This window comes from Propithecus coquereli, unplaced genomic scaffold, assembly GCF_000956105.1.
Source record: "Propithecus coquereli isolate 6110/MARCELLA unplaced genomic scaffold, Pcoq_1.0 Scaffold442, whole genome shotgun sequence".
NCBI lineage: Eukaryota > Metazoa > Chordata > Mammalia > Primates > Indriidae > Propithecus > Propithecus coquereli.
In genome coordinates this window covers 848,065-860,653 of record NW_012150197.1, presented here as the reverse complement: position 1 = coordinate 860,653, position 12,589 = coordinate 848,065, and the positions used below count along the sequence as shown (strand labels likewise).

Here is a 12,589-nt window from a genome sequence, read left to right as displayed (position 1 = left end):
GGCTCTGCCCCTTTCCTGCCTGTAGTGCACGGGGCAGAGTCCTGTGGGCTGGAGTAACCATTCAGGCGTTCGCCTCACGACCTGTGGTTTTAGAACACTGGTACGTGTGGCACAGAGAACCGGTGTTTATTTCCTAACCTCAAGGAGCTCAAGGGTGGGCAATGGGGCGTATGAAGTCACGGCTGCTTGATTCAGGGGGTCTGACTGCCGGGAGGGCCAGGGCTCCCTCGGGGATGCCTCATCTCTGTGCACTTAAGACCGAAGGCCAAGTGTGGGACAGAAGTTTTTCTGATTTTTTTTTTTTAAGCTGCATGTGGGGTGACACTCCCCTACGCCACTGGCAGAAAAGCTGGTCGGTCTAAACCATCACCTTAAACACAGCAGTCAAGGAGGAAGGAATGACGCTGGACAGGACAGCCGTGCACGTGTGTGTAGCTTCCCATCCCTCAGGGTGCTGTGTTCCTCATGTAGCGGCGTATTGCCACATGCCTTGGGGGAACAGCCCACAGCTCCGTTCACTAAGAGGCGGGTGAGCGTTGGAGAGCCAGCGCGCAGTTGGGGGCCGGCAGGGGCACAGGTGGCCTGAGGCCCAGTTCCGCTGCCTCCCAGCTGGACACTCTGCCCCACGTCTGCTCGGTGCTGTGTGCAGGACCTGTGAGCCGTTCCCCTAACTGACGTGGCAACACACACCGCCGTGTGCGTTCCTTTACAGCCGACGCCGGGGTTGGCGTCACGCCCTTTCTGCGGCTTTGCGTCTCATTACACTGACTTTCCTGGTCGTGGGTTAAGTGGGTGGTCAGCTGAAGCTGAGCTCCGCTGGAGCCAGTAGATCCCCAAGGAAGTAGGTTTTCTCTTCAGCCTGAGCCTCATCGCCACTGTCCCCATCCGTGTCCCCGTGAGCTATCGTGGCAGGTCTGGTGGCCCATAGGCCACAGTCCTTGTCCTGCTGTGGCCACACCATCTGGTGCCTCCATGCCCAGGGTGGCCCCACAGAGGAGCCACCCGAAGATGCTCCAGCAGGCTGGTCTTTTCACACACGGTCGGAGGCTCTGCTTCTGCCCCGGCCCAGGTGGGAGGCCCCCGCACCATGTTGAGAGGTGGAGGGGAGGGCTGGGGTGCAAGGTCCCCAGAAGTGACCAGCGCAAGACGGGTGTGTCTCCTTTTAGGCGGGAAGTCTGTGTTCTATAAAGACAACCACTTGCTGTGAGTTCACCACTCAAAGACAGGACTTCTTGTGAATTATGCAGTTTTGGTGGTACATGCTGCTTAAGTAAAGGAGACCCCAGTAATTACGTGGTGTTCCTAATCACCGCAGTGGCCGTGGCCTGGGAGCGCCGTAGTGTGCAGGGGGTGGGCCCCCGCAGCAGAGGTCCCTGTCGTTGCCCGCAGTGAGTTGCAGCGTCACTCTATAGCTTCTCCTAAGCAGCTCAGCAGAATTTTTCTTACCTGTTGTATGGTGTTCTTGAAGTGGCGGTTTATTTTATTCCTTGTAATCGGTAAGTTTAAAACGTTTGTTTTTCTCCTTTGCAGCAGCATGGCCAGCCCACGGACCAGGAAGGTACTTAAAGAAGTCCGGGTGCAAGACGAAAACAATGTGAGCGCTGCCTCCCGTCCATGCTTTCCTCAGGGCCAGCTGGCCTCCTGGGAGTGGCGAGCGGCTGTCGCGCCCCTTCTGGTGGTTGGCGCGGCGCTCGCGGTGCATGGCTGTGCGGAGCAGGTTGGGGGCGAGCGGCCGACTGCTGGAGCGGGGCTGTTTCTGGTGCTCGCCAGGGTGTGTCCACTCAGTCTTCCCATCAGACACCTCATCGCCTGGGAGGCTCTTTCCCTTCAGGCTTCGCCCCAGCCCACTGCCTGGCCACTGGCTTGGTTTACACAAGCTCTTGTCCAGGGCTGGCTCCTGCTGCCTGCTCTCTTTAGATGTCACCTGTTGGACCCTTGGGGGTCCCTGGGCTCTGCCCTGAGCCACCTGGTAAATCGTTCGTGGCCCTCTGCAGGTTTGTTTTGAGTGTGGCGCGTTCAATCCCCAGTGGGTCAGTGTGACCTACGGCATCTGGATCTGCCTGGAGTGCTCGGGGAGACACCGCGGGCTTGGGGTGCACCTCAGGTCAGTGTCCTGCCGTCCAGCCTCTGCGGAGATCCCGTGTCTAACCCGGCCCGCTCCAGGGACACCATGGCACAGGGTTTCAGCCGGCTGGCGCTCAGCCACGTGCAGCTCCTCAGGCTGTCTGATTCACAGCCTAGTTTTGGTGGGGAGGCCCTGGGTGTCCCCACTGCTTGGTGATTAGGTCAGGCCTCTGGTTTCCAGCTTTGTGCGCTCTGTCACCATGGACAAGTGGAAGGACATCGAGCTAGAGAAGATGAAGGCAGGTGGGAACGCCAAGTTCCGGGAGTTCCTGGAGTCCCAGGAGGATTACGATCCCTGCTGGTCCCTGCAGGAGAAGTACAACAGCAGGGCCGCGGCGCTGTTCCGGGATAAGGTAATGACAGGCCCGACTCGCTGGTGTCGCACCTGCTGCACCCCTCGCGGCGCCTGGACCGTGGTATTCGGTGGTTCTGGAAGTTAGAATCCTCCATCAGTTCTGACATGCCGGTCGGGGCACAGTTCAGGTGCAGACAGGGATACCAGCCCCCTCCTCCAGGGCAGCACCTTCTACCCGGAGGAGAGACAAGTGTCTCGTAGTTAACAGACAAAAGACCTCCCCAACGCCAGGCAGAAGGGACTGTGATCCGTAATGCCTCCGTTGCACCTGGGTGTGATACTTCTGGAAATTGGGGGCCTGTGTGTGGGTTCCTGTGCGTTCGAAGTTGGAGCGGCACTGCTCAGGAGCTCACCAACGCTGTCGTTCATCACGGCCAGTGAGACCTGCTGTGTAGACCTGAGCCTGTGGCTGTCGAGGCCTGGGAGGAGGCTGCATGTGGTGGTGATCCGGGTGGGCCGTGGCTGGCCGCACCTGAGTAGATGGGTCCACGGATGGCACCAGACATGGCGTGCTAACTACCTGTGTCCCCTTGTCAGGTGGCCACCCTGGCCGAAGGCAGAGAGTGGTCTGTGGAGTCCTCGCCTGCCCAGAACTGGATCCCGCCTCAGCCCCGGACGCTGCCATCCACCACCCACCGGTAGCTGCTCCCCTGCCTGCGAGTCAGGCCTCAGCCCTGTCCCCTGCCAGGCCCTGACCTTAGCCATAGCTCAGGGTCCCCGCAGAAGCCTCAATTTCTTGCTGTCATGGTAACAGCTACAATTGTGAGCTGTTGCTTCCCAAAAGCCAGGGGGAAAAACGGCTTTTTAAAATTTCCCAGACACTATAAGCCTTTAGTAAACATTCAATCAATAAAGACACATCTAAAGTAAAAAACAGTACCTCCCTGCTCCTCGGGGGTGAGCCCCACACAGCTTCTCCCAGAGGTGTGCGCACCACGCATTGCAGCTGCGCAAGTCGTGGCGTCCTGGAGCTGTGGACGGCGTTCCCCGTCTCCATCTGCTCTCACTGCAGGGAGTGTCCTTGTGGAGGTTGGTGGGGAGGGACTGGGTCCCAGAGGACCCCTGTGTATGCTGGGTGCCCAGGGCCCGCCCCATCCTCACTGGAGCCCCGGGGCCCTGCCTCCTGCAGCTGCTGGGTCCGCGTCCAGGTACTTCTGGTCCTGGCACCGTTGATGACTTCTGCTTGTTCCCGGTCCTGCCCCCTCCTGCCCCACCCCCAGCTGCCTTCCCGCCAGTGTGGCAAGCACAGAGCCGCTGTCAAGGCCCCTCTGACGCCTGGGCTGAATGTCACTGGGAGTTCAGCAGCTGTGACCCGAGCAGCCTTTTGGACAGAGCTGGAGGCCGGCCTGGCCTCAGGTGCTCTCGGGTCGTGTGAAGGCACCTCCCAGGGGGACCACGTGGTTCCGGTGGGTGCTGGTGGGGCTGCCGTGGTGCCGGCCAGTTCCTGCCTTACCCTCCACCCAGCGTTGGCATCACCAACCTCTGGCTCTTGGTTTCAGAGGCCCCGGCCAGCCGCAGAACATGACTGCCGCCTCCGACAAGGCTTTTGAAGACTGGCTGAGTGACGACCTCAGCTCCTATCAAGGGTGAGGCCTCGTGAGCAGGGTCGGCTCAGGCAGGCGGCCCTTCCGGGGCTCGGTCTGTTGGGCGGGACTGCTTCCTTCTGTGCGCAGTGGGTGCGGGCGCCGAGCGTGCGCTACGCGGGGCCCAACTGTGGCCAGCCCCAGCCAGCCCAGGTTTTAATTGGGGTCTTGAGTGTAGAAAAGACCTAATACTTAGGGAAAAAATAATATATTTTTTCCCTGGGAAATACCTGACCTGCAGGTGAATTTTTATCCCTGAAGCTGTGTAAACTGTTCCTACCTTTCTCCCAGTAACTCTCCACCCAGGGTTTGGGGCTTGCAGAGGGTCCTCTGGCCACATGGCCAGGGGGCTTTTTAAATGAGCAGAGAGGGCAGGACTCCGTGTGCTGCAGCTGAGCCGTGGAGGCCCATGCCCCACCAGGTGCACGCGTGCGTCCTGTTCATGGTGGAGGCAGCAGGTCCCCCCGGGCCCAGCCCCACCTCTGTTCCAGGTCCCAGTGCCTGCAGGGGCACAGGGCTCGCACCAGCTGCTGCTTATTGGTGCTTTGCTTTCAGGGCCCAGGGCAATCGCTACGTGGGGTTTGGGAACACGCCGCCGCCTCCCAAGAGAGAAGACGACTTCCTCAACAACGCCATGTCGTCCCTGTACTCGGTGAGGATGCTCGAGCCCCGTGGCGCACGCCTCCCGTGGTAGGCCTGGCACAAGGGGCCGCCCGGAGCCACGGACGGGGGACCCACAGAGCGCAGTGCCGTCAGTCACGGATACACAGTTTAGTTCTGTTGAGGCCCCTCCCTACCATCAGTGAAACTTTCTTCTAAAGTGTGGCTTAAATTAGTCATATCTGAAATGTATTTAGTCACTTTCCTAACTTTTGGCACAAAACGTATACTTACAACCTCACCACGTCTGTGTTCCTAAAGAGCAGGTTTCCTCTGGAGCCCACGTCGCCCTCCTCTCGGGGAGGCGAGCCCGGCGGGCAGCCGGCTCTGGCGGGATTCCGTGGCAGAGGCAGCGCAGGGAGCTGCACGGGCGCGGCCGCCCGCTCTGGGCTGGCAGTGCCCGGCCTGGGTGCCCCTGCCTCTTGAGGGCGCCTGGAGCTCAGGGCAGGTGTTAGGTGTGACCCTGGGCTGGCTGCCACTTTTCCAGGCAGGGAAATGACTTTTGTCAAACTTTCACCTTCCAAGGATATTGTTACTGTTTTTTAAAAACGATTTTCATTCATTGCAGTGTTGCTGCCTGCAGTACCAATAACTGCAAACCACCCGCAGGCCTCGCCAGTGAGGCCAGTTAGACGGAGTCAGGGCGGCCATTGCAGATGCCGCCACATGAAGGGACGAGGAAGGTTTTCAGTAGCAACACGGCGACCTGCAGCTGCAGGCGCAGAGCAGGGTGGGCACGGCGTGAGAAGGGGCGACACAGGAATCTGTTTTCATGCTGCGTGTGCACGCGAGGGCACTGGGCAGACGGCCACGGCGTGGTCGGGGCCGACCACATGGGAGATGCCCAGCACTGTGTCTTTGAACCATGTGCGTTCATTATTCCAAAAACGAATGAACTTTCTGTTCAAAAATTATATAAAATGGGTCTCTTCACCTCCAAGAGCCCCACGAGTGGATCTCAGGAGCTCCGGGGCGTGTAGCTTCTGGTTGCTCAGGGCAGGCTGGGGCAGCCGTGGTCACATTCTCTCACAGTCGTTGCCGGACCTTCTCTAGGGAAGAAAAGCACGATTTTAGCTACGGCCGGTCGGGTTTGTCTTGTATTTCTGTTGTCCAAACACAGCTAAGTTTAGTTACCTTGCAAAGTGGAGGGGCTTCTGCATTTCTTTGAGGAGGCAGAGAGTAAGTGGTGATTTAATTGAGATGTTTATATTTGTAAATAGCTACACTTTACTTTGGAGGCTTAGAAGAAAGCAGCCTTGACCGTGGATGGACAGCAGGCCCTGGTGGCAGCTGGCAGCCCCGCCCACGGCCATCCATCTGCTCCTCGCTGGGGGGTGGGAGGAGCGCCAGCTCCGGGGCCTGCAGATGGGCCGAGTGCGGACGCTTTGCCACCCAGGTGCTCGTGGGATGAGCCTCGTTTCCGTGGTCAAAGCAGGAACAGCGGAGGTGTCTGAGGCACCCTCTGCACAGTCACTCTTTCAGGCTGGGGCCTGGGGCAGCGCACGCCTGCCGTGCATCGGGGCTGGGCACAGCTGTGTGGGGAGCCTTGACCCGGGCTGTTTCTCTCGCTTTCCTCAGGGCTGGAGCAGCTTTACCATTGGAGCCAGCAGGTTCGCCTCAGCCGCGAAGGAGGGCGTAAGTAACCGTCCCCAGTGTTCTGCTGGCCGCTGCTGGCCTAGGGTTCTGGGAGCCGTGAGGACATGTGGGCAGCGGTCCTGGGGACGCTAGTCCTCCGTGCATGGGCCTGACTCCCCAGCCAGGGAGGTCCTCGGGCCTGGACAGCTCTGCAGGACCACGCGGCAGTTCTTGCTGCGGCCCCATGCCTCCCTCCGTGTCAGAGGTGGCCTTGCCCGCTGGGAACGGGACAGGCGTGGCCCTGACTCATCCCTGGCCTGGCGAAGTAGGTCATGGGCACCTCGTGCCTCTTAAGTTTCCGCGTCTGGGTCTTACAAGTGGTGGTCTGATGGTCGGGTTTTGTGCCTCGCCCTTGCCTGCCCTGGGCTCGAGGACGGGAGGATTTGGGTCGGCCAGGACAGCTGTGGCACATGAGGCAGTGACTTGGCGAGCAGGGGCACTGAGGGGCAGGCCTCAGACCCGGGGAGGCGTGGGCCTAGAAAGGAGCACTGGCCCGGCCTGGGCCGTGGCCATGGTGTGAGAGGTGGAGAGGGGTCTGAGAGAGGAGGGAGAGCCCAGAGCCAGGGCTAAGGGCCAAGGCCGACGGCCCAGCCTGCTGAGCCAGGACAGACGGCCCTGGGCACCTGGAGCTGCCCCGGCAACAAGCCGGAAGCCTCCCTGGTGCTCTCGGCATGAGTGAAATTCAGGGACCACCGGCCAGGTGCTCCCCACGGCCCTAACAGGCCCTATTCTGCCGTTCTGCCCTGTGAGGAACCCAAGTCCTTGTTGAACAGGGCAGGGGGCCCTGCAAGGGGCAGTGGGCCAGGCGTCCAGGGCACCAGCTCTCACAATGCCGTGGCTTTGCCACTTGGCTGCTGCTGGTTCCCGCCAGGGCCTCTGCTTCCTCGTGTCTGAGGGCGGCTGTGGCCAGGGCGCTCAGGGTGCCTCCAGCTGGGTGTCCCTGGCCAGGTCTCTGCTCCTTTCTCGCGTGTGAAGGTGATTGGGGTGCGGGGCCCTGGGCTGCTCAGGCCTTGTCCTCTGCACCAGGGCCCTGGTCCTGCCACAGTCTGGAGCATGGCGCTGGCCCTGCTGTCCCCCAGCCCTGGCACAGCACTGGTGTGACCCGGCTCCAGCCCCCACTGGGCTGGCGCTTGTGCTAACCCAGGCATGGCCCACAGCTCCTCTGGGCACGCGGGAGCTGCTGCCGGGCGGGAGACAGTGCAGGAACTGAGTCCATCGAGTCCCGCAGGGGTGAAGCCTCATGGCCAGTGCAAGGAACTCGATTAAAGGCTCCGTCTGTTTTTATTTTAGGCTACAAAGTTTGGATCGCAAGCAAGTCAAAAGGTAACGTAGGAGCAGCTTTCATACTCCAGTGTGTTTTAAAACTGAGATTCCGAGTCTGACACCACATGGAGTGTCTGGAAGCTGCCTGGTTCCCCCTTCTCGGGCCACACGCACAGGGCCTGGGTCCCAGCCTAGAAGGGAGGGACGTTCCTGGCATCGGTGTGGTCGCCTTGTGTGCCCGTGCAGTTCAGCAGGGGAGTAAGGGGCCGGGCTGGCTTGGGCCCTGCAGGGCCAACTCTTCTTCCCGGCCGTTGGCAGCTGGCACAGGTGTTAGGCCACCGTGCGGTGACCACCCCCTTTGGGAGCAGGACGCCCAGCTTAGCAGTCGAGCTGTGGTCAGTGCGTCCTCCCGCTGCAGGCGGTGGCGGCCTCAGGCCTTGGCCTCGTTCCTTCTTCAAGGCTCGGTTGGTGGCCCCCAGTTCCTACATGGTTGTTGGGGCTGTGGTCAGGAGCCACCTCTGCAGGGTTGGGGTCAGAATCACCTGCGGGAGGCTGCGGCCATGTGGGCTTTCCAGGCGTGGAGCTGTGGGTGGCCTTTTAGGACGTGCTCCCCTCACCGGAGAGGTCCTCCCCGTCTCGTGCTGCTAGTTGCGGCCGCAGGGACGTTGCCCCGGCTCCGTTTCAGGCTCCTGAGCCGCATTGGTTCACGCGGTTCTGGAATGGATCAGTTTGGAGTAGAAGCTCAGTCGGGCTCCAGGCAGGAAGCAGCTGGCTCTGAGGCCACCTTTTGTGACACCCACCTCACCCCGTGGTGCGCGTGGAGGAGCCTCCTGGTTGTCGCTAACGCTGCTCCCCACCTTGCTCTCTCCTGTTTCTCTGCTGTCGTGGTAAAGTTTTGGGGTTACAAACAGCAGCCAGAGCCGGTAAAGCCCGTGTCTGCTCGTGCTCCGCGGTGCCTGCTCAGCATGCGCTCGGCTGCCTGTCTCTGCTCTGCTCTCGTGTGCGCAGACCCTGCTCCCTGGCCCATCACGGCCGCAGCTCCTTTAAGATCCAGGACCTGGGCACTGCCTGTGGAGGTTCCGGCCAGGGGCTGCTCGGCGAGATTTTCATTTCATGGTTTAATTACCTTGCACTGAATCTGGAGGAATCTGTCCTGATGAGGAGGCTCTTTCTTGTGTTGCGGAATTCTTCCGCTTAAATCTTTCACCTGTGCTTGTCCCGGCCTTGAGGGGTAGGGGAGCCCCCTCACGCCACATCCCCAAGCCCCTGCACCGCGGGGACACCAGCGTCAAGAGAGGCTGAGCTCCATTCCCAGTACCTGCTTCCTGCGGCCAGGCCTCTCTGCCCCTTCCCTCCAGGTGGGCTCTGCCACCCCAGGGAGGGAAGGGGACATGCCGCATCAGTGAGGAGTGACCGCCGCTCGTGTCGGCACTTGGGCTCGGCTCCGGGGCCGGCCGGTAGGTGGGGGCTGCTGTTGACTCTGGTCCTCACAGAGCTCACGGGCTCTGCGAGGCGCTCCCGCCAGCTGCCCCGTGTCCGTGGGCCCTTCCAGCAAGAGTGTGGGCAGGGCAGTGGTCTCGGCATTCTTTGGCGGCTGTGTGTGCGTTGGGGAGTCCTGTGACCTGTGACCCTGCTGCCCTGTGCTTGCGTCCCGCTGCCGTCCCTTCTGTTGGCGAAGCTCAAGCTGTCCTTGGCGGGCCCATGCTGCCGCATGCTGGCTGCGTCCGCGGCGAAGGCTGCCATGCCAGGCTCACGCGCTTCCCTCCCTGCAGGCTTCGGAGCTGGGCCACAGCCTGAGCGAGAGCGTCCTCAAGCCTGCGCAGGAGAAGGTAACAGGCAGCTGCCTCTGGGGTGGGCACTGCCGTCCCCGACCTTCCACTCGGGAGGTGGCTGCGTGGGCATGCACCGGGCCGGGGCACGTCGTTTGTCCAGCAGCTCGGATTGCCCGGGTTCCAGACTCGGCCTGGCCTGGCGCCCGCTCCTCTGCCCTGCCAGGCTGCAGTGCGCAGAGGGGGGCGGGGGTGGTGCCAGCCTGTCCCCGGGAGGTGTGGGTGACGTAGGGATGTTGCAGAGGCCATCTTGGGGGCCACGAGCCCCACTAGCTCATCCCCTTGGCACAACAGGGAGGTGGCAGGGCCCCCAGGGAGCCCGCCTCAGATAAGCAGGGGTCATCCCCTAATACACGTTGTCATCTGCCACCAATGGCCACAGGTGCCACGTTCTCCAGAGCTTACCATGGCATAGTCTTGTGATGCTGAAATCATTCTGGGGCCACTGTAGAGCTTTTTGGGACTTACGTGACAGGGTCTCCCTGCCCTCGTGGCTGTGTCAGGTGCTCTCACGCCAGTGGTTCCCTGCACTCCTCTGAGGCTTTTGTCGGCCCCTTGCCCATGGCTGACGTTGTGTTGTAATCTGTGCAGGTGAAGGAGGGGAGGATTTTCGATGACGTGTCCAGTGGGGTCTCTCAGTTGGCGTCCAAGGTAGGGCAGGCCCCGCCTGACGTGCGGGCACGGCCAAGCCAGTCTCCACATCCACAGCTGGCGCGGGGCAGGAGCGCAGGGCACGTCCTCGGCATGAGGAGGGCTGCCCGCTGCCCGGAGGCCTGAGGGATGTGGAAACAGCTTGCACGGGGGCTGGTCAGCCGCTAACTCTCGTCTCTCCTCTGCCCCTCTCGCTGCCGCTGGCCTTTCCCTCGGTAAGTGCCGGTGCCCGGCGCGAGCTGCTGTCATCTCGCTGCTGCCACGGGCTGTTTGGGGCGTGCGTTTCGCTCTGTTTCCAGCAGGAGGTGCTGTGTGGACGGGAGGAATCCTGGGGGACCTTGCGCCCACCGTGAAGAGCAGGCCGTGTCTGCAGGGGGCCTTCCTTGCTCCCCTCACCCCCGTATGTGGGCGTGTTTGGGCACAGCGCGTCCGCACACGGGGCTTTCCTGGCTGCAGCGTCCCGTGTTTGCCTGAGCACTGCTGCTGTGTCGCTGTGTGTTGTGTGTGTGTCGTGTGCCGTGTGTGTGAGGCTCCTCTTATTCCTAGATCTTAAGCTGGGTCTTCTCAGCAGGGCAGCGTGAATTGGCTTTCAGGCTGGGCTCTCTGCGAGCACCCTGTGTCCCCATCTCCTTCCAGGTCCAGGGAGTCGGCAGTAAGGGATGGCGGGATGTCACCACTTTTTTTTCCGGGAAGGCAGAGGACCCCTCAGATGGGTAAGCCATGTCCCCACCAGCCCTGTGCCCCCGTCCTCCAGGTGAGCGGCACCCCTCCTGGGGAGGGCGGACAGATGGTGGGGGCCGGGATGGCCATGCAGAAAGGCCCCGGGTGCCCTGCGGATGCAGAGAGGCCCATCTGCTTGCTCTGTGGGTCCCACAGGAGCCACCACTTCCCAGGACGGGTTGAGGGGAGCCTAGAGGGGGCCCTGCTCTGCGATTCTGCTATCTCCCAGGCCCTGGGTGGGTGGCGTGGGCGGGGCCTCAGAGGCCCCTGGAGGGCACCAATGCCCAGATCCGGGTCGGGGCCCCGTCCCTGCCATGGCAGGGGCATCTCTCCTTTGGGCGCTCAGTGGTGTGACTGCAGCTGAGCAGGGCAGGTCCTGCCCATCCCCAGCCTCTGTCCCCAGTGCCAGGCCACCCAGCCCCGTTGAGCTGGTTCTCATCATAGTTGGGAGGTGGTAGAAAAGGAATTTTTCTTTCAAATTGTCCTCTGGCTCCCTGGCGACGTTCTCAGCTCCAAAGCGAGAGAGACAGCTCCCACTTGCTGTGTGTGCTGCCGATCGCGAGGGCGGCCTGGGGTCACTTTCCTGGCAGAGGCCCTGGCAGAGCTGCCCGGGGACGGGGTTCTGAGTTGGGGGGCCGGGCTCCTGGGCTCTTTGCTGGCCCTGGAGTCTGCTCTCAGCCGACAGGCCAAGAGCAGCCCAGGCTGCCAGGGCCCCGCGGTGCAATTTCTGGGTTTGTAATAGCTGCTCAGAGTTCCCCCACTTCTAAAAGACCCCCAGAGGGCCACGGTTACCAGAGCAGCGGCGGGGACAACTCGCAGAGCAGCACCATAGACCAGAGCTTCTGGGAGAGCTTCGGAAGCGCTGAGCCCTCCAAGGCCCGCAAGTCCCCAAGCAGTGACAGCTGGACGTGTGCGGACACCTCGACGGAGAGGAGGAGCTCGGACAGCTGGGAGGTGTGGGGCTCGGCGTCCAACCACAGGAACAGCAATGGCGACGGCTGGGAGAGCTGGGAGGGCGCTGGCGGGGAGGGCAGGGCCAAGGCCGCCAAGAAGACGGCGCCACCGTCCGCGCCTGCCGACGAGGGCTGGGACAACCAGAACTGGTAGGGCCCTGCACACCCCAGCCCTGGTGCCCTCGGGTCCCTGCGTGTTTGCACTCTGCCCTTCCTGTCCGCCCCCATCCCACCCGAGAAACGGCCACCGGTGTGCGCACAGCGTCTCAGGAGGCAGGGCCCTGGGGACTTGGTGCCGTCTGGCCGAATGGGGCTGGCTTGCTCTCCAGGGCCGTGTCGGGGACGCCTGCCCATCCTGTACCCTCTGAGCCTCCTCCTCAGACTCTGCGGGGTCTCGGACCGGACGCCGTCCGCTGCCAGGTGGTGGGTGCGGGCGCAGAGCCCTGGGACCACCTGGCAGCTGATTCAGAGAAGCATCCCCGGGGGCTGGGACCACGTCATGTGTGATGCTGTCAGTGGCAAGAGTTGTTCTTTTTCCCTGAAATGATTTTTTTTTTTTTTAACTGTTAAAGGTTTGCTCTAGTTCTTTTTTTCTTTTTGAAGAAAATGTCTGGAGTTTTAAAGGTGGAAATACCAAAAGCAATACCAGAGCTCGCACTGCCGTCCGACCACCCTCATCTCCCGCCCGCGTTGCATCTCACTGGCCTTTGCTGTAAAACTCGCCTTTTTCACCCCCGGCGGGTCCTACGTGGGCGACGTACAGTTCCGTCTCGCCAGACCAGCGCCCCTCAAGTGGCCGCGCCCAGCACCTGAGCT

General features: G+C 61.8%; 1 protein-coding gene across 3 annotated transcripts; it reads left to right on the top strand.

The window, feature by feature from the left end:
- Nucleotides 1-1,531: 1,531 nt before the first annotated feature.
- On the top strand, nucleotides 1,532-12,297 carry ARFGAP1 (ADP-ribosylation factor GTPase activating protein 1). 3 transcript variants are annotated; one of them, XM_012654613.1, is made up of 12 exons: nucleotides 1,532-1,594; nucleotides 1,995-2,104; nucleotides 2,306-2,477; nucleotides 3,017-3,117; nucleotides 3,979-4,065; nucleotides 4,618-4,714; nucleotides 6,301-6,357; nucleotides 7,648-7,680; nucleotides 9,393-9,449; nucleotides 10,041-10,100; nucleotides 10,743-10,813; nucleotides 11,591-12,297. In XM_012654613.1, the coding sequence occupies exons 1-12, from the start codon at nucleotides 1,535-1,537 to the stop codon at nucleotides 11,925-11,927; spliced, it is 1,242 nt and encodes a 413-aa protein (XP_012510067.1). In that variant the 5' UTR covers nucleotides 1,532-1,534; the 3' UTR covers nucleotides 11,928-12,297. The 3 variants fall into 3 exon arrangements, with proteins under 3 accessions (XP_012510067.1, XP_012510066.1, XP_012510068.1); XM_012654612.1 differs by having other exon boundaries at nucleotides 10,737-10,813; XM_012654614.1 differs by lacking the exons at nucleotides 1,532-1,594; nucleotides 1,995-2,104; nucleotides 2,306-2,477 and adding an exon at nucleotides 3,700-3,885 and having other exon boundaries at nucleotides 3,061-3,117; nucleotides 10,737-10,813.
- Nucleotides 12,298-12,589: the final 292 nt, after the last annotated feature.

Bases quoted from the DNA above. Each gene is read 5' to 3' on its own strand.
- ARFGAP1 (XM_012654612.1), top strand. From the start codon at position 1,535: ATGGCCAGCCCACGGACCAGGAAGGTACTTAAAGAAGTCCGGGTGCAA. The intron at 2,105-2,305 runs GTCAGTGTCCTG...TCTGGTTTCCAG, and splicing joins GGGCTTGGGGTGCACCTCAG to CTTTGTGCGCTCTGTCACCA. The intron at 4,715-6,300 runs GTGAGGATGCTC...CGCTTTCCTCAG, and splicing joins CCATGTCGTCCCTGTACTCG to GGCTGGAGCAGCTTTACCAT.